At 45.3% G+C, this 17,001-nt stretch overlaps 3 protein-coding genes across 9 annotated transcripts in view; 2 read left to right on the top strand and 1 right to left on the bottom strand.

The window, feature by feature from the left end:
* arhgef4 (Rho guanine nucleotide exchange factor (GEF) 4) overlaps positions 1-5,738 on the top strand; it is a 71,088-nt gene extending 65,350 nt beyond the window's left edge. For all 5 annotated transcript variants that reach the window (XM_035619328.2, XM_047329864.1, XM_035619329.2 and 2 more), the window contains 8 exons: positions 146-346; positions 551-730; positions 859-1,091; positions 1,734-1,863; positions 2,083-2,214; positions 2,323-2,566; positions 3,428-3,505; positions 4,202-5,738. In XM_035619328.2, the coding sequence (XP_035475221.2) occupies positions 146-346; positions 551-730; positions 859-1,091; positions 1,734-1,863; positions 2,083-2,214; positions 2,323-2,566; positions 3,428-3,505; positions 4,202-4,359 (1,356 nt within the window). In that variant the 3' untranslated portion in view covers positions 4,360-5,738. The remainder of the gene's footprint in view (positions 1-145; positions 347-550; positions 731-858; positions 1,092-1,733; positions 1,864-2,082; positions 2,215-2,322; positions 2,567-3,427; positions 3,506-4,201) is intronic.
* A 762-nt stretch (positions 5,739-6,500) lies between these two features.
* Positions 6,501-9,271, bottom strand: LOC118291192 (CBY1-interacting BAR domain-containing protein 2-like). The gene is made up of 9 exons (XM_035619231.2): positions 9,165-9,271; positions 8,854-9,091; positions 8,703-8,771; positions 8,182-8,283; positions 7,978-7,983; positions 7,764-7,868; positions 7,537-7,650; positions 7,254-7,460; positions 6,501-7,139 (listed from the first exon to the last, which is right to left on the bottom strand). Exons 1-9 carry the CDS (start codon positions 9,182-9,184, stop codon positions 6,948-6,950), a joined length of 1,053 nt encoding a protein of 350 aa, XP_035475124.2. The 5' UTR covers positions 9,185-9,271; the 3' UTR covers positions 6,501-6,947.
* Positions 9,272-10,110: 839 nt separating this feature from the next.
* Positions 10,111-17,001, top strand: part of frrs1b (ferric-chelate reductase 1b) — a 10,887-nt gene continuing 3,996 nt past the window's right edge. For 2 of the 3 annotated variants that reach the window (XM_035618735.2, XM_035618737.2), the window contains exons 1-13: positions 10,111-10,206; positions 10,508-10,688; positions 11,535-11,769; positions 12,007-12,208; positions 12,318-12,457; positions 12,962-13,056; positions 13,205-13,340; positions 13,689-13,883; positions 14,396-14,494; positions 14,592-14,730; positions 15,507-15,620; positions 15,693-15,808; positions 15,916-16,002. In XM_035618735.2, the coding sequence (XP_035474628.2) occupies positions 11,575-11,769; positions 12,007-12,208; positions 12,318-12,457; positions 12,962-13,056; positions 13,205-13,340; positions 13,689-13,883; positions 14,396-14,494; positions 14,592-14,730; positions 15,507-15,620; positions 15,693-15,808; positions 15,916-16,002 (1,518 nt within the window). In that variant the 5' untranslated portion in view covers positions 10,111-10,206; positions 10,508-10,688; positions 11,535-11,574. The remainder of the gene's footprint in view (positions 10,207-10,507; positions 10,689-11,534; positions 11,770-12,006; positions 12,209-12,317; positions 12,458-12,961; positions 13,057-13,204; positions 13,341-13,688; positions 13,884-14,395; positions 14,495-14,591; positions 14,731-15,506; positions 15,621-15,692; positions 15,809-15,915; positions 16,003-17,001) is intronic. The other variant, XM_035618736.2, reaches the window with a different exon arrangement.

Genomic DNA, 17,001 nt, shown 5'->3' with positions numbered 1-17,001 from the left:
GTTCTTGCACAATGGTCTAAAGTAAGGAGATAAAACTGTCTCGTCAGAGTTTCACCCGTGTAATTTTCCTCGGGACTGAAAGAAAAAAAAAAAAGCTGCGCAAACTCCCTCTGCAGCTTTCACAGTTTGCCCGTGTTCTCCTCAGTTGCGCGTGAACCAGGACGAGCCCATGGAGGAGTACCTGGCCCACCTGGAGGAGGTGCACGCCGGCGAGAAGGACCAGGCCGCCCTGGGCCTGTTGCTGGGGCCCGGTTTGCCCTGCAAGGAGCAGATGAGGACCAACGTCATCAATGAGATCATGAGCACGGAGAGAGACTACATCAAGCACCTGAAGGACATCTGCGAGGTCTGCATTAGGGTCACGGGAAAAATACATGAGCTTCTTTATAACCCCAGAAAACGCCAAATCCCCAAGATAAAAATCTATTTTTTTCTTCTGTTATAATTATAATCTCTGATGATCCACAAAAATAATAACGTTGCCAGTTGCCACATGTGGGGACAGAGAATGATCCTGGTCCCGTTTCTGTTTCTGTGGTTTCCTCCTCAGGGTTACATCAAACAGTGCCGCAAGAGGACGGACATGTTCACCGAGGAGCAGCTTCGCACCATCTTCGGCAACATCGAGGACATCTACCGGTTCCAGAGGAAGTTCCTGAAGGGCCTGGAGAAGAAGTTCAACAAGGAGCAGCCGCACATCAGCGAGATCGGCTGCTGCTTCCTCGAACATGTGAGTCAGGAGCAATAATCTCCGTTGAACTGTTCCACTTCACAAGGCTTCTTTTATTTAATTTCCCCCTCAGACCACATCCCTCTTGCGTCTAACTCCTTTCTGTTGTTTTCCTCATTTCCGTGCAGCAAACAGATTTCCAGATCTATTCCGAGTATTGCAACAACCACCCCAACGCCTGCGTCCAGCTCTCCAAGGTGATGAAGGCCAACAAGTACGTGTTCTTCTTCGAGGCCTGCCGCCTGCTGCAGAAGATGATCGACATCTCCCTGGACGGCTTCCTGCTCACGCCGGTCCAGAAGATCTGCAAGTATCCGCTGCAGCTGGCCGAGCTGCTCAAGTACACCAACCCGCAGCACAGGTGACCGCACGCCCAGCCGGGAGATTCACACACGGGCAGAATGGACCAACACCTATCAGTGGTCGAGATACAGTCAATATCCATAAGTTTTAGTTTGGTTCATACCTCGTTAGAATATTCACGTCTTTGAACTGTTGTTAATCAACCTTGCTGATCAAAATGTGACCATTTTACATATTGTATTACATTTTCAGAATAAAAAGAACCCATTTGATTTGCCCACATCATTATTTTGTGGAGGATTGTTTTCTTCAGGATCATTAATCGCAACGTGAAAACAACTTTCTCTTTTTCTAATTTGCTGTGTCCAGTCAACATGTATTATCAATAATTTGGTGAATCGATAAATTATTTCGTGCCATCCATTTTCATGTTTGTGTTGGTTGGTGTCTTAGAGAAAACACACAAGCTAACAAATATATAGTTCGATTTTTAGAAAGGCTATTTTCCTGAAAAACTAGTTTTTAATTTTAGCAGCAGGACATGTAATAGTGCAATATCTTTATATTTTTTGACGGTTCCAGAGGACTAATGTACTTGTACATGTACCAGATTTTGGATACACGCACATTTGTTGATTTTTAGAAATGTAAAGACTACTGTTAAATCTGGACCTTTAACACTCTCACTTTAACACTTAAGAGACTACAAAGACGTGGAGGCTGCCTTGAACGCCATGAAGAACGTGGCGAGGCTGATCAACGAGCGGAAGCGGCGCCTGGAGAACATCGACAAGATCGCCCAGTGGCAGAGCTCCATTGAGGACTGGGAGGTGTGGCAACGGGACATTTGTGTGGCTTTTCTCTGAAATGGCCTCTCGACTGATTTGTAGTAACAGTGTGTGTGTGTGTGTGTGTGTGTGTGTGTGTGTGTGTGTGTGTGTGTGTGTGTGTGTGTGTGTGTGTGTGTGTGTGTGTGTGTGTGTGTGTGTGTGTGTGTGTGTGTGTGTGTGTGTGTGTGTGTGTGTGTGTGTCCGTCCTGATCCGTGCAGGGCGAAGACGTCCTCAGTAGAAGCTCTGATCTCATCTTCTCAGGGGAGCTGACCAAGTTGTCTCAGCCTCAGGTCAAGAGTCAACAGAGAATGTTCTTCCTCTTTGACCATCAGATGGTGTTCTGCAAAAAGGTGCCTCCACATTTTACTTGGTTTTGTTTTTTGCAATTCAAATGTTTTTATTCAAAATGTTTGTGCATGATTTACTCGGTTCTTTCTTTAAAATTAACCCCCGGGCAGGACCTGCTGCGCCGGGACATGCTGTACTACAAGGGCCGGGTGGACATGGACCACGTGGAGGTGATCGACGTGGAGGACGGCAAGGAGAAGGACTTCAACATCAGCGTGAAGAACGCGCTGAAGCTGCGGTCGCCGGCGGGCGACGAGGTCCACCTCCTCTGCGCCAAGAAGCCCGAGCAGAAGCAGCGCTGGCTGCGAGCCTTCGGCGACGAGAGGCGGCAGGTCCAGCACGACCGCGACACAGGTCAGATTATACGCTTGTGTAATCCATAATCAGAATATCACCCTCTCTTGCTTCTTTTCCATGAACTCTGATGTAATTTACGACTTCCTTTTCTCCTCCCCTCCACTGCACCTATGTTAATACTGTAATGTCCTCGCTGGGCGTCGTGTCGGGGACTGTGGGAGTGCCATTAGCTCTCTAATTGGATTTCTGTGATGCCGGTTCAAAGAGTAGCCGAGCACAGAGTCTGTGATTCCACCTCGGCGGCCTCCATTAGACACAGACAGATTTCTGCCCCGAGTTTTTTATGTCTGGAGTGTGTGTCTGCGTCACGGCCACTTTAGGGACTCTGGGAAATTAGAGCTTGCTTTCCAACTGAATGTTGGGTTTTGGTGAGAAGACGAACCGTCTGTTGGATTCACGCTTTGTGGGTCAAATGTCAAAGCACCGTGGTTTGAGTTAAGACTAATGAAAGAGCTTAAATATTCCATTAATGCCACATTATGTTTATTCATTATAATCTATATATGATTCCTGAAAATATATTTGTAATATGCTGCTGGTTACAGGAAGCATAACAAAAATCCTTCTCTTAAAAAAAAACTAATAGGAAGCCGAACATGAAAGTGACTCCAATACAGAATAAGAGAAGAGTAAATATGAATGAAAATCATATCAGATAATTTTTTTAAATATCAAACGGGGGGGGGGGTAATTTCCTACAAAAAAAATTTTTTTCACGATTCGTTTCTTACATTACTATTAAAGGTTTAATAAAGTACATATATTAGTAAAGTAATTTATCCTATGCAGCAGATCCACCACATCAGTGCCCATTGTTGTTCCTTCCTTGTGATGTTGTGTTTCATTTTCTGTTTGCAGGCTTCTCCCTCACAGAGGTGCAGAAGAAACAAGCCATGTTGAACGCATGTAAGAGCCATCAGGCTGGGAAACCCAAAGGTACTGTACGCACCCGAGTCCCTGTCAAGTGTCCGTATCAGTTTATTGTTCATAAGTACAGTAGAACCTCCTCTTGTTAGAGAATATAACACTCGTCAGATCATCTTCAGTCTCAGGGTCACGTCAGTGTTAAGACGTCATCCTCTCTCTCTGAGCTTGTGCAGTGCATGAGCTCCTTCACTGTATATATTTTATACATGCTGTAAGCAGTGATCTATAATGCAGCAAGTTTCTAATAAAAATCCCAGTTAAAGGTTTGAGTGGAACTAAAAATACTCGTCCTTCCACAGTTATTTATGGATTTATTCTTACACCAGTGATCTGCTTTAAAAATTCCAACATCGCTGCCGTCTCACCGTTATTTGTTTGTGGAGTGATGATGGATGATTTAAAAGGATACAGGGAACAAGTGGGGAACTGGAAGTAAGTTTTACTGTGATACATCTTCAGGAAGTGTTGAGTAAAATCAACAAAAACTTACAGTAACAGGAAACAGTATTTCTGTGCGAAGGTTTTTTTCGAGTAAATTTTCTTTTTTCTCCTGCTGGTTTTTTGTTTGACTAAACTTTTAATAGCTTTAACCTCTATGACAGTTATATTTAAGTACCCAAGCGTCAGCCTTTATCTTCTGTGCGTCATATCTCCCGACCATATGATGGTTAATGATATTTCCCCCTCTCTCTTCCTCCCCCCCAGCGGTGACCAGGCCCTACTACGACTTCCTCCTGCGACAGAAACACCCGTCGCTGCCCACGGCTCTGCCCCAGCAGCAGGTCTTCATGCTGGCCGAGCCCAAGCGCAAAGCCTCCACCTTTTGGCACAACATTGGCAGATTGACACCCTTCAAGAAGTAAAAAAAAAAAAAAGAGGAAATGGGGGAGGAGGAGAAAAGAGAAGAGCTCTCTGCTCGTGCCTGAACAGACCCATTTTTTTTAATTCTTCCTCTTTTCCTTTTTTCCTACTGGTAACATTGGCCCCTAATTGATATACTGATTTATTGTATAGATGAGGATGATGATGATGACGAGGAGGAGGAGGAGGAGGAGGAGATTATTTTTTTGAAAGCACTTTATAGGTTGGTTAACAATCAAACTTGAGAACGGTCTCCCGGAGACGAACGGGGGGAGAGTGGACTCTTGCTTAACGTAACTACTACTACACCTTCAATCAAGCGCCAACTGGTACTAATACTACTACTGTACTACTGTACTGCTGCGGGCGGGCGGGCGAGCGCGGGACCCCCGACTGGCGCCGCCTCCGCGAAAAAAGACGTTGCCTGGCGACAAAATCCAATGTCGTTCATTTCCCGCCGTTTCTTATGTATTTTTTATGATTTGACAGATGCCAACTGTTTCGCAGTGTGCCAGCCGATTTTTTTTTTTTTTGTACTTGTTTGTTTGTTGGTTCTATGTCTGCTTATTGGCGGCGGAGAAAAGAAAAAGGGAAAGGCGCTCCTCTCTTGTGCAAATATATATTGTTTCAGCTGCTGTTTTGAAAAGTGTTGGGTGATCTTCTATCCATCCAGCCAGGATCATTTTCCTGGTGCATTTGTGGTGTCGTCGCAAACACTTGATATAAAAGACGTGAACGCAGCCCAAAGAAGATTCAACTCGTCACAGATAAGGACCTCCTTTTTTTCCTTTTTTTTTTTTAAAATTGGACAAACCAGCACACTCCGGGCGACACACATTCCTCGAGTCCGATTCCTCGACTCTTCCTTAAAAACCTTGTACCGCGTCGATGAAAGTACAACAACCAGTACTCTTTTCCTTTGTCCTTGTTTATTTTATTTTTTTAAGTGCCATTTTGAAGTGTGCCATGGATGACTTACAACGACATGCATGGATGTGATGAAAAAATACTGTGAAGAATATTTCTTTTCCTTTTTATTCTCTCTCTCTCTCTCTCTCTCTCTCTCTCTCTCTCTGAAGAATCCAGCTATATTTAACCAGATGCAGGTTTTTATTGTGCTACTAGGCTGACGGCATCACACACACACACACACACACACGGACGCTCTCTCTTATCTACCTGTACCTTCTGATCTCCAGTATCCCTGCTCTCTGTGTAATCTGGTCTCCAGTATAATCTCATTTCAGATCAATGCAGCAGCCCCCCGGTGATATGACTCTGTAAAGTGCATTCAGTGAAATGTGCGCCGTTCACCTTTTGTGTTCAAAAAATGTTTTAGCTTCTGACAATATGGAATATTAAACATTCCTGAGCTGACGAATGTGGCTGTCGGGTGGGGTGATTATTTGTTTTTATTGATTTTGTTTTGATGAAATATTTTCTTCTTCTTTCGCTGCTCTGCAGGGATACATCGTGGATAAATGTGGGAACATTAGAATCGAAGCTGCAGACTCAAGTAGGAGGAAAAAGAATGAGAGAAGCGCCTCCCACACTTGAAGTCTAGTGGCAACGAAACACATAATGACACTATAATTTGAATTAAAAAAGCAATTTGAGGACATATCTTGAGCTCTGGGAATCATGCAGGGTGTTTTTCACCATAATAAATCTGTAGTTCCAATATTTTTAGCCCATATAAAGATTTTAAGTGTCTGTCTCTGCTGAACCATGAACCTCTTTCTTTTCATGTGAGGACTGAGTGTTTCCTCACACTAACACAAGTTATATTCTTGATACAGTCGTCAAAAATGTGCCGATCTGTAATAAAAGCAGCTTTGCTAGAGAATTAATACATTGCGTATACATAGTGTCGGCATAGTAAAACAGCAGGCACAGGTGATGCCCGTCAATAGCTGAACCTCGGGTATTAGAGCTGGGCCTTCATCACGCTGGCCACCAGTTAAAGCCAAATCAGTTTTATATTATTTGTGAGGCGTCAAATCACAACATCAGGACCAAACCCAGCAGTTCCCACAGTGAACACTTGGTGGGAGTAGAGAAGAAGAAGAAACTCTCTTACAACAGGAAGGAACCTCTGACAGAACCACACTGGAGGAAACACACTCAGTCATGAAAATCTGATTCAATCTTTTTATTTCAAATAATAGAAATCCACATTTTCGGCACGCTATGCACATTATGAGAGACAAAGTTGCTGTTGCTTCGCATCCGATGACTCTGTGTTCGCATCAATGCTGCGCAGTCCAAAAAATGCTTTGCTTTACACATCTTGCCTGTTGAGTTGTATTTACTTCAAATGTCAGCAGAATGTCATTTTTCCATCACATCTTTAATTTGCGAGACTAATTTATCAGACGAAGCAGATCCATCTTTACTTTGGGAATGGTTTTTTTTGTTTCTGCTAAACTGAGTAGCAGAGATTAAAAGATGAGAAAGCAATTAACTACTATAAACATGAACTACATTACATCATTAATAATAATAAGACAACAGTCTATTAAGCAGCTCTGTGATCAATTTGTTAAATCTATGTGTATTATTTTTAATATTTTTCTTAATGCAGAGGCTGTTACTTTTGCCATCTGCGCATCCGGGCGTATTGAACAGCGTAAGACTGCCTGCTGACGTGCTGGGCCTCCTCGGCCTCTGACACCTCCTCCTCTTCTTCCTCTTCTTCTTCCTCATCATCATCCTCTTCTTCGTCCTCCAGCTCCTCCTCCTCCTCCTCCATGCCTCTCTGGCGATGTAACGTGCTACGAGACTGCAAATTTTAAAAAAAACAATAAAGATTAATCGTCAGGTTTATTGAGTGATGGCCGACGGGAAAGCAGGTCAAAGTTTGAGTCGCCATGGTAACAAAGACGCCGGGGCTCACCCTCCTGGCTTTCTCTGCCAGCTGGCCGTGTTGTTGTCTGGTGTTGTGGCCTATGGTGGCAGCCAGCGTTGCCCTGAGGCTTTGCCCTTTGGGGGAGGCCGCCGAGGGGCTCGGGTAGCGGCCCATGAGGGGGGACGAGCGGCTGCTCACACCCGTGTCCAGGTGTCCGGTCAGGGAATCAGACATTTGGAGGCGTCCACTGAACAGCTGCGGAGACGGGAAGACACTGAGGGCTAGTTTTAAGTATTCAAGAATCATTGGTATCTTTATTAGCATGAAATACCTCCAGGTCCTTCTGAATGTTCATGGCCTCCAGGTTGTGGTGCGAGTGCGTGTACACCTCCAGTGCTTTGGCGTGGAAGAGCATCTCCACTGTGATGAAGTCTGAGAAAATTGTCTGCCAAAAAATTTCATTAATAATCAAACGCTGATGCTTTACCTGTGTGTGTGTGTGTGTGTGTGTGCGTGTGCGTGTGCGTGCGCGTGCGCGTGCGTGTGCGTGCCACTGACTTTGATATCCTCCAGTTTCTGTCTCTGGAAGGTGGTGATGGCCTCCTCCACCTCTCGGATGCTGCGCTGGGCGTTGTTCGACGCCCTCTGAGCGTTCACTTCCGCCTGTCCATTTAACACGAGATGCAGAGAAACAAAGCTTCAGCTGTGCTCGAAGGGGTTCAGTAATGTGATGATATTCATAAGGTAGAATCAAAAAAATCCTTTACATTACCTGTGACTGAGAGTTCTCGTTAAGAAAATCAAGTCAAACGTAACTCGGCATCAATTGACATTTTGACCTGTCACAGTAGAAAAGGCCCACGTGTTCCCGGTAACATGATAGCAGTGGCTCTTACGAACCTTTTTTAATAAATATATTGATCTTGAGAATCCGTGGTGATGAAAAGTGGGATGTCTGTCTGTATGTGAAGGATACGATGCTCTGTCGGTCTGCTGGGCTCTTCAGGCGGAGCTTCTCCAGCTTCTGCAGCTCCTTCAGCTCCCTGTTCATGTCGGCGCTGAACTTCTTCAGGTCGGCCTGGATGGAAGACACACACACACACACACACACACACACACACACACAGAACAAAGATGTCACTGACATCAGGAGACAACGGCAGCACGGTTTATTTGATCCAATCCCCAAAAAGGAATTTAGAAGTTGGACAAATATTAGGAAATAACGATGGTAATAATAATGATACAGGGGATTTATAAAGCCCTTTTCTAGCAACTCAAAGTGCTTCACAAAGTCATCAGATTTTAAGGTTAGGGGGTTGATTCAAATCAAGAAAGTTCAGCCTGAAAGAGAGAATCATTTCATATATTGTATTTGAACTGGTAGCACATATCTATATTCAAACTCACCCTTTTATTCTTCACTATGTCTCCATAGAGAGAATCATTTCATATATTGTATTTGAACTGGTAGCACATATCTGTATTCAAACTCACCCTTTTATTCTTCACTATGTCTCCGTAGGCTTTTAGAGGAGCAACAACTCGTGTGTCCAGTCTCTCGACCTGCGACAGCAAAGTGATCGTCGTGAACGTAAACCTCAAAGGGTCAGAGAATAAACCAATGCATGAGTGCCGTGCTCCTGACCTGAGCCTGCCTGTAGTCCTGCACCATGGCCAGGTCCTCTGCCAGGTTCCTCAGGCCGACCTGGAGCTCGGGCCCCTCGGTGCCGGAGAAGTCCAGGAGCCGGGCCACCAGCAGGTCGGCCTTGTCCCGGAGCTTGGCCGTCTTCCTGGTGTAGGAGCCCAGCAGGAAGCAGATCTCCCCCAGGTGCCTCTCGGCGTGTCTCACCGTCTGCTCCATGTTCTTCACCTGGACGTCCCGGCTGCAACAAATCCGTAGAATAAAAAATCATCTAAATCCACAGATGGATTGAAAAACTGAACGCCGCCTCCTACCTGGAGAAGAGGCTGGTCATGTTCGCTCCGTCGCCCTCCCTGTTCAGCTCCTCTGCTCTGTTGTTTGTGCCTCAGCCGGTTCTCACCTGCACCAGGTAACAGCAGGCCTGTTGCCAAGGAAACGGCGACAACAGATGGTGAGTGAAAGCTGTGGTTGGGGTGCAGGTGACGCTCTTTGCCACACGATGGCAGCAAAGTATTACTGTGACTCTTTACTCCTGAACCTGAACCACAGAGGTTATTATTTTTTTGAAGAATAGTGCTGCATGTTACAAAGGGAAAATCATGTTTTTCTTGTCGCCAGCTCAATGATTTGTATCCACGATCCATGGATTAGCATATGTATTATTTCCCACCAACAAATACATGTCATTCATACAGTTATACTGCCATTTGCTGGTGGTTTATTGGTACTACAACCTAAGAAATATATATTAAAAAAAGACTGATCACTTCTTCTGTTGAATCCAGTGTGTGTGTGTGTGTGTGTGCGTGTGTTTGCGTGCGTGCGTGCGTGTGTGTGTGCGCATGCGTGCGTGCGTGTGTGTCATAATGAAAGTAATAGTGACACGTTTAAATGTATTAATGTTATTAATAAAAACAGCAGCAATGATAGCAGCACCACTTTATAATGATATTTACGATAAGAAGTTATAGCCTAATGCTAACAGTACTCAGATACTATAATAATAGTCGAGTCAAGCGAAAAAAAGAGGTAAGAAAACATTTTTAATGAGGAAAAATACCCAACAATTACATTTTGATACCTTTAATAATAATACAGCACCCACTAAACTAATTCAAAATCTAACCTCCCAGACATATTTGAATGTAGATGGCTGTGAGGAAAAAAAAAGTTAATGACATTGCTCCCAAGTATGAGGAATCTGAGGGGACTGTGCCTTTGACAGGAGAAAGAGCTCATATGTACCATTTTCTTTGATGGGAAGTGAAGGCAGCAGATCCGGCCCTGCCCTCTGAGGGTCAAAGGGACTCTGCACATGCAGGGTGGAGCTGCACAGACCGAGACACTGGGGTGGAGGTGAGACGCTGCTCGTTCATTCAGCTGACAGAAAAGTTACATGTGCCAGATCTGTTCTGTTCTAAACTTTGTTTGTCATTCTTTTCCAGCACAGTGAAATGAGAAGGGATGAGAATGAGCTCCTAGAATAGACCTGTGGAGTTTTATATAATATATATATATATCAGCAAAGGAATGTGCCTTGTTTATTTCCCCCTTCCCTTTTTAATAAGAAACCATGAGTCTATTATTCTACTGAGCTCACTTCCTGGTGTCAGCTGTGACTCTGTCAGTTACAGGATCCGGACTTTGTGTTTTTCAGATGAAGCAGCAGACTGTGGTTCTTCATCTCAGCGAACCTGTTGAAGCAGCCTGATCTGCAGGCGACTGATTGAGTCCTGGAGGTGGTGACTCAGCTCGTGTGTGTGTGCAGAGATAATTCCAGCCTGTGAATCAGCTGCACACACTTTGACTTCTTGTTCATCCTCGTGGCGCGCAATACTGTAAGTTTTATTCACATTATGGACATTATAACTTTGCTGTCTTTTCTTAGTTGTGCTATATATATTCTGACTATATTCTTTCTTTATAATATAGACTATGGATTATATTTGAAGAAATTTACCACATTCCACTTTTTTACCATGCTACTTTTTTGTTGTTGCGTTTGTCAGCTATAATTTAGTTTACCCTGAATTTCCTCCACCAGTCCCACATTTTTAATTATCAAATTAATGAATTGATTAAAAACACAGTTAGCGCTGCACTGCAGTCTTTACACCCTTCAGAATAGTGATGGCACACAACGAGATTGAAAACAAAACAATAAGCGAAGACAATACAGCCACACATGATAATAGTAATAATAATAATAAGTGGATGGCATGTATCAAGATGGTGATGATTTTTCATTACTTCACATATTTGCAAAATGGACAAACAAAGATCAAATACTTCACAAATATTTAGTTTTATTTCAGACTTAAAAGTTTAAGATCATACTACCTACCTTTTTTTAATTTAATGATTAAAAAATCATTTTGATTCTGTCCTTTTATGTGAAGGGAACTTTTTTTTCAGTTGCAGATTTTAGGTTTTTCAGGTTCAGATCGTATTTCTTTTATTTGTTAAGTTTCATATCAGAGAAAAGTTTTTGAAAAGTCAAAACATATTGTTAAAGATGTTGTTTTGACTAGTCAGAAGGATTTTATAGAGAATCGTGCTCGTCACAATGAAAGTACGACTAGTCAAAAAGACGATGTTGACATCGGTATTGTTAATTGTGGGGCGTCAAGCTTGGTTAACAAATGTAAAATGGCTGCCATGGCCTCGCATGGTGCGTGTTCTAGAAGGGGGCGTGGCTTCATTGGCGGCGAGAGTGCGAAGCCGATGCGGAGGTGCCTAAAACCTGTATTCCAATGCTGCATCGTGCACACGGATAATAAAGATGGACAACGTCGTGCTCGTCAACCACGGGGGTCGGCCGTTCAAGATCAAGCTCATCGACTTCGGTCCGGCCCTTCCCGCGGGCAACGTGACGCGCTGCATCGTGTCAGAGCTCCACTTTGGCATCGGCCTCGTCCCGTACGTCTGCAAGTCATTGCTTTCCAGGGTTTTTGATCTAGAGAAGACAAATGTCTCGTCCACAACATTTCAGCCGAGGAATATTGTACCTTTTGGTTTCTCTTGATCATCCAAAAAAAAAGCAGTATTACTTGTACATGTTAATAAATACGTGACCAAACAACCGTTTGGATTAAGTATCTTTACAGATCTAGAAGGCGCCCGTGTTTCCTCTCTCTCTCTCGCTTTTCTCCGCAGGCTTCAGCGATGTGTCGTCTGTTCGTCCTGCTGGTCGCGTTGACCGGGCGCGTCGACCCGGTGGACGGCTACAGCAACGGGAAGGTGGCCGTGGCCTGTGGAGACATGGTGCCTCGGCACGGCTACGACCCCAGCCCGGACCCCCCTCCGTACAGCATCAGTGTGGACAGATCCACCTTCAGTCCTGGGGACAAAATCACAGGTAGTAACTTTCATTTTAAAGTATATATATATATATATATATATATATATATATATCTCTATATCTGTATGTATGTCACTGTGGTGACTCCTCTGTTCTCTTTCCACAGTCTCGTTGCGAGGGGTCACGTCCTTCAAGGGGTTCCTGATAGAAGCTCGGGACGCTGAGAAATTGGACTCGCCCGCGGTGGGCCTCTTCCTCCTGACCGAGCCTCACCAGTCGCAGCTGCTGCAGTGCGGCGACACTCCGGTACGCGGGCGTCTCAACATCCTCCGTGAACTGTGGCATTTTTTTCCACATCAGTGAACCATGTGTTTTCACATTATATGCCCCAGGTGACGAGAAGGGCCTCGGCCCCACAGGGTCCCCTCCTCACGTTATCGGGGTTATTGAGACCTGATCATTTATTACCTCCAGGTTACAGTATGTACAGTATTCCCCCCTGTCCGCTGGCTAGGTTGGTTGTCTTGACAGCAGGACAATGCAAAACCTACTCAACACTTTTCCACGATGTGACGCGGGCCGAGAAAGAACCCGTTAAATGATGGCGTGGACGCGGACAAATGGCTCATAATTGGTACTTACTGACTGTAGACATGAGCTAAAACGTGACGTGAGAAGCTGCCCAGCCGCGGCATGTCACCTCAGTAATGATCAGCATGATGCGTTTGATGACGTTCTTTGTGTGTGTGTGTGTGTGTGTGTGTGTGTGTGTGTGTGTGTGTGTTGCCGTGAATCCCCTGTCATTTGAAGGGATCTGGGGTGAGCCACAGGAGCAGCGCGAAGAAGACCGAGGTGCAGGTGGCGTGGGAGTCCCCAGAGAACCCTCCGCCCAGAGTCCAGTTTCTGTGAGTGATATGAGGCCATTAAAAACCCTCTGAGCCACGATGGATGGATTGGATTGGATTTCCTCCGTTTATTTGCAAGTCAGACGGTCGCCGTACAGATGGAGAGTGTTCAGGTGTCTGAGGGTGCGTTCGATTCGTGTCGTTGCAGCGCGACGGTGGTGCACAAGTACAAGGTCTACTGGGCGAGGGTCCCGGGCCCCGTGGTGTCTCTGAGGGGAGCGACCGCCGCCCCGTCCACCGCCGCTCCTGCTCCGACCACCGGCCCCGCTCCGCTGTCCACACCGGTCAGGGTTTGAGTGCATCACTCATTTCTATTCCATCACCCCCCCCCCCCCCCCCCCCCAAACCATTTCAAGAGGGGCAAAAGAACGTCCAAAACGATCCAAACTGTGGGCATCTGTCCATGCACATAGTCGAAGTTTCAGCTCTTCAGATACGTGTCTCTTCGATTTTTACGTTCGCCTCTGGGAAAAGAAATAGAGTTCATGGTGCAGACATGTTTTTTCTTTTATAAATATGACACTGACAATCCAACGGCATCACTTCCTTCCAGAGAGGCTGAGGCCCAGTTCCTGTCTCAGCAGAAGGTCAGCATCCCGACTTCAACTGTCGTCTTCCTCTCCCCTCCTCAGTTCAGTGCGGTCGGATGTGGCCGCAGCAAATCCTGCCTCAGGGACCCAGCGGGCTGCGAGCCGGAGTCGGACCCCCGCTGCTTCTTCCTGTCGTTCGCCGCCGATGGCGAGGCGGGCCGGAGGAGTGCGATGTTCGAGCTCAGCGGGCCGGCCGACGGCTACGTGTCCTTCGCCCTGTCTCTGGACGAGTGGATGGTGAGTGGAGCGACGGAAAGTTCACCAAACAGCTGATGTACAGTGTGACGACTCAGTGTGAATAATCAGAGTCAATCTTTTTTGCTTTCCTCGAATGACACATTCAATCCATAAATGCTGACTTTTTATTTCCCCCCCAAAGTAACTGGTAGCGTTTTAATCTCCTTCCTTCCTGTTTTTTTTTTAATTCAAATCGATGCAGTTTGAAAAATTTGCTGAGACTTGCCTTGTGTTTATGAATCCAGTGCCGCCCTGGAGCATCGTACGAAAGAAACCCTATAAAGTCATGAGATGAAAAACATCCGCATCTTAATCATAATCACAATCACAGTTCTGCTTTTAAAATCCAACGTGCTGCAGGATGAAACGCATTCAGACGCAGACACATTAATATACACGGAATTTCTAGGAGACAAAGTTGCCCGATGCAGCACCAGACACAGCGACTTTTTTTAAGAGCAACGAGCTGCAAGTTCCCGTCACTGTGTGTTAAATACTTTGCGTCCTCGCAGGGGAACGATGACGTCTATCTGTGCGTGAGCGACGGACGCAGAGTGGCCATCAGCGCCGGACACGTCTCTGGACGGACGCACCCCGAGCTCGCGGCGGAGGTGAACTCAGGCGACGCGCTGGTCGACGTCACAGCCACGCTTGTGACCTGCAAACAGTCAGTGACCTCTTCTGTCGTCCCCCCCCCCCCCCCCCCAGGAGGCTCTGTGGGGGCGGGCCTGGAGCGTCGCCGACGGCGTCATCCAATGTCGTTTCCACAGAAACATCCTCCAGCCAGACAGGTTCGACCTAAACCGGAGCTACTTCCTGTTCCTGGCGCACGGCGAAGCTCAACAAGGTGAGACTTGTGGGAAGCCCAATGTTGAACGGCGATAGTGTTCAGTGGTAAATATATAATTGTAGTACGATTATGAAATAAACCACAGCACGAGAAGATCAAACCAAAACAACAATGGAAATGGTTTTACTGAAATTGAAACTTCAGTAAAACCAAACTCATTATGATGACATCTTATTTCATTAGTATTTATTTATAAAAAATAATATAAATACGAATTAAATAATTAAAGTAATATGGTTATACATTTCATCTTTATTTCACTATTTCATTATATTAATGTGTTTTTTCCCCAACAACTAATCATTTTATTGGAGCTCTTCATAGTTTCCCTCAGATATTTGAATATTCTGTTAAAAGCTGCCATGTGGCATATTTGACCAATTTCCCAAAATTCAAAATTGTAAGATTATCACATTTTATTGTATTCAGATTTATTATCTCAGTGGTTTCATGCATAAAAATATGTCAGAAAATATAATTTTTTAGAAAATAATACAGTACGATTATCGTACTGAGCGTCTGACTCGGCCGTGTTCATGGAAACAACTCCGAAGGCTGTGGTGGTTTTTTCCTCTCTCACCTCGGGTCGTGGGGATTCAAATCTGACTGGTCATGACTTCAGTGGGAAAACTTCCCTGAGTCACGTCTCCGAAAATAGCATATATAGTTTCCTCTTCTGGACTGCTGCCGGAAAAAACAATGGTGCACTGAATCAAATATGAATATCCGGTGTTAAAAATCGTCCATGTTGTTGAAAGCGCTGTCCCCCACAGGTCTGATCCACAGACACCATCGCCAGCCTCTCGTCTCCACCCATCAGAAGGTGATAACTGGACGTCCCGAGGATCTCAGCGGCTCGCGCGCCCCGCTGCTCATCAAGTTACATGGTCGGTGGTGAAATATGAAGAACACTATAGGTGAAATCGCGGTGCGCGTAAATGGGCGGTCTGTCCTCCCAGGTGTGCTGATGCTGACCGCCTGGATGTGGACGGTGAGCGCGGGCGTCTTCGTCGCTCGCCACTACAAAGGCTTTTGGCCCGACGCCACGCTGCTGGGACAGAGGCTCTGGTTCCAGGTGGCTCAAGGACTCGCAAGCACATTTTTGGTCTGTTTATTTATCTATTCCATCCTCCGTGGACGTTGTTCAAATAGCCCTCCCTCCGTCCCCTCTTCTCCCCGCAGCTCCACCGAACCCTGATGGTCTTGGCTGTGATCCTAACTAGCGTGGCCTTCACGCTGCCTTTCATATACAGAAGGGGATGGAGCAAGGTAAGAAGAAGAAGAAGTGTGTGTGTGTGTGTGTGTGTGTGTGTGTGTGTGTGTGTGTGTGTGTGTGTGTGTGTGTGTGTGTGTGTGTGTGTGTGTGTGTGTGTGTGTGTGTGTGTGTGTGTGTGTGTGTGTGTGTGTGTGTGTGTGTGTGTGTGTGTGTGTGTGTGTGTGTGTGTGTTTTCTTGCACCCCCTCCACCACCTGTCCCTCCATCTGTCCAACTGGCTCTCTGCATTTCTAAATCTTTCGCTTTGTGTCAGCGGCACGCTCGTCTCCGCGGGTAAGTCACTGTGTTGCCATGGCCTGGTTCTTGTGTCTGCGCAGGGAGACGTTCACACACACACACACACACACACACACACACACACACACACACACACACACACACACACACACACACACACACACACACACACACACACACACACACACACACACACACACAGAGGAGGCAGCCGGACCAGAGAGAGACGCTGATTCACATGTTCAGCTCTGATTGGATATTATTTCTCACGTTGCCAGTATAATGAAACACAATTCATGTCCCAAACATTACGCTTTCACGCATTATCCTCCACTCTCAATGAATATTCCCCACGGATTCAGTCTGCACGTGTGAAAAGTTTTTCCAGATGTGGAGTGAGTCACGCCTTCACAGAACGTTTCGGAAAATGGTTTTTTATTTTCTATTCTTTGAGAAAGAAGGCTGAGACAAACCATCAGAATATATATATATATATATATATATATATATATATGTGTGTGTGTGTGTATATATATATATGTGTATATATACATATATAAATATATTTGCATCATAACAAAGTGTAAAGAGAGAGGATCAGATGTGACAGGCGTATAAATACATCTAAACAGTTTTCCCTAACTGATCTAGAACTCTGTTTTCAAACAACATGTCAACAGTGTATGATTATCATGATGACATGATACAATTGAAAGAATACAATCATTAATATATAACAATTATCACTTGACAAGT

This window comes from Scophthalmus maximus, chromosome 21 (assembly GCF_022379125.1).
Source record: "Scophthalmus maximus strain ysfricsl-2021 chromosome 21, ASM2237912v1, whole genome shotgun sequence".
NCBI classification, from domain to species: domain Eukaryota; kingdom Metazoa; phylum Chordata; class Actinopteri; order Pleuronectiformes; family Scophthalmidae; genus Scophthalmus; species Scophthalmus maximus.
This window is presented reverse-complemented; position numbering and strand designations above follow the sequence as displayed.

Coding starts and splice junctions, on each gene's coding strand:
- LOC118291192 (XM_035619231.2), bottom strand. CDS start 9,184: ATGACCAGCCTCTTCTCCAG. Junction 8,284..8,702: donor ACATAGTGAAGAATAAAAGG/GTGAGTTTGAAT, acceptor TCTTCCATCCAG/GCCGACCTGAAGAAGTTCAG. Junction 7,461..7,536: donor ACATTCAGAAGGACCTGGAG/GTATTTCATGCT, acceptor CCGTCTCCGCAG/CTGTTCAGTGGACGCCTCCA.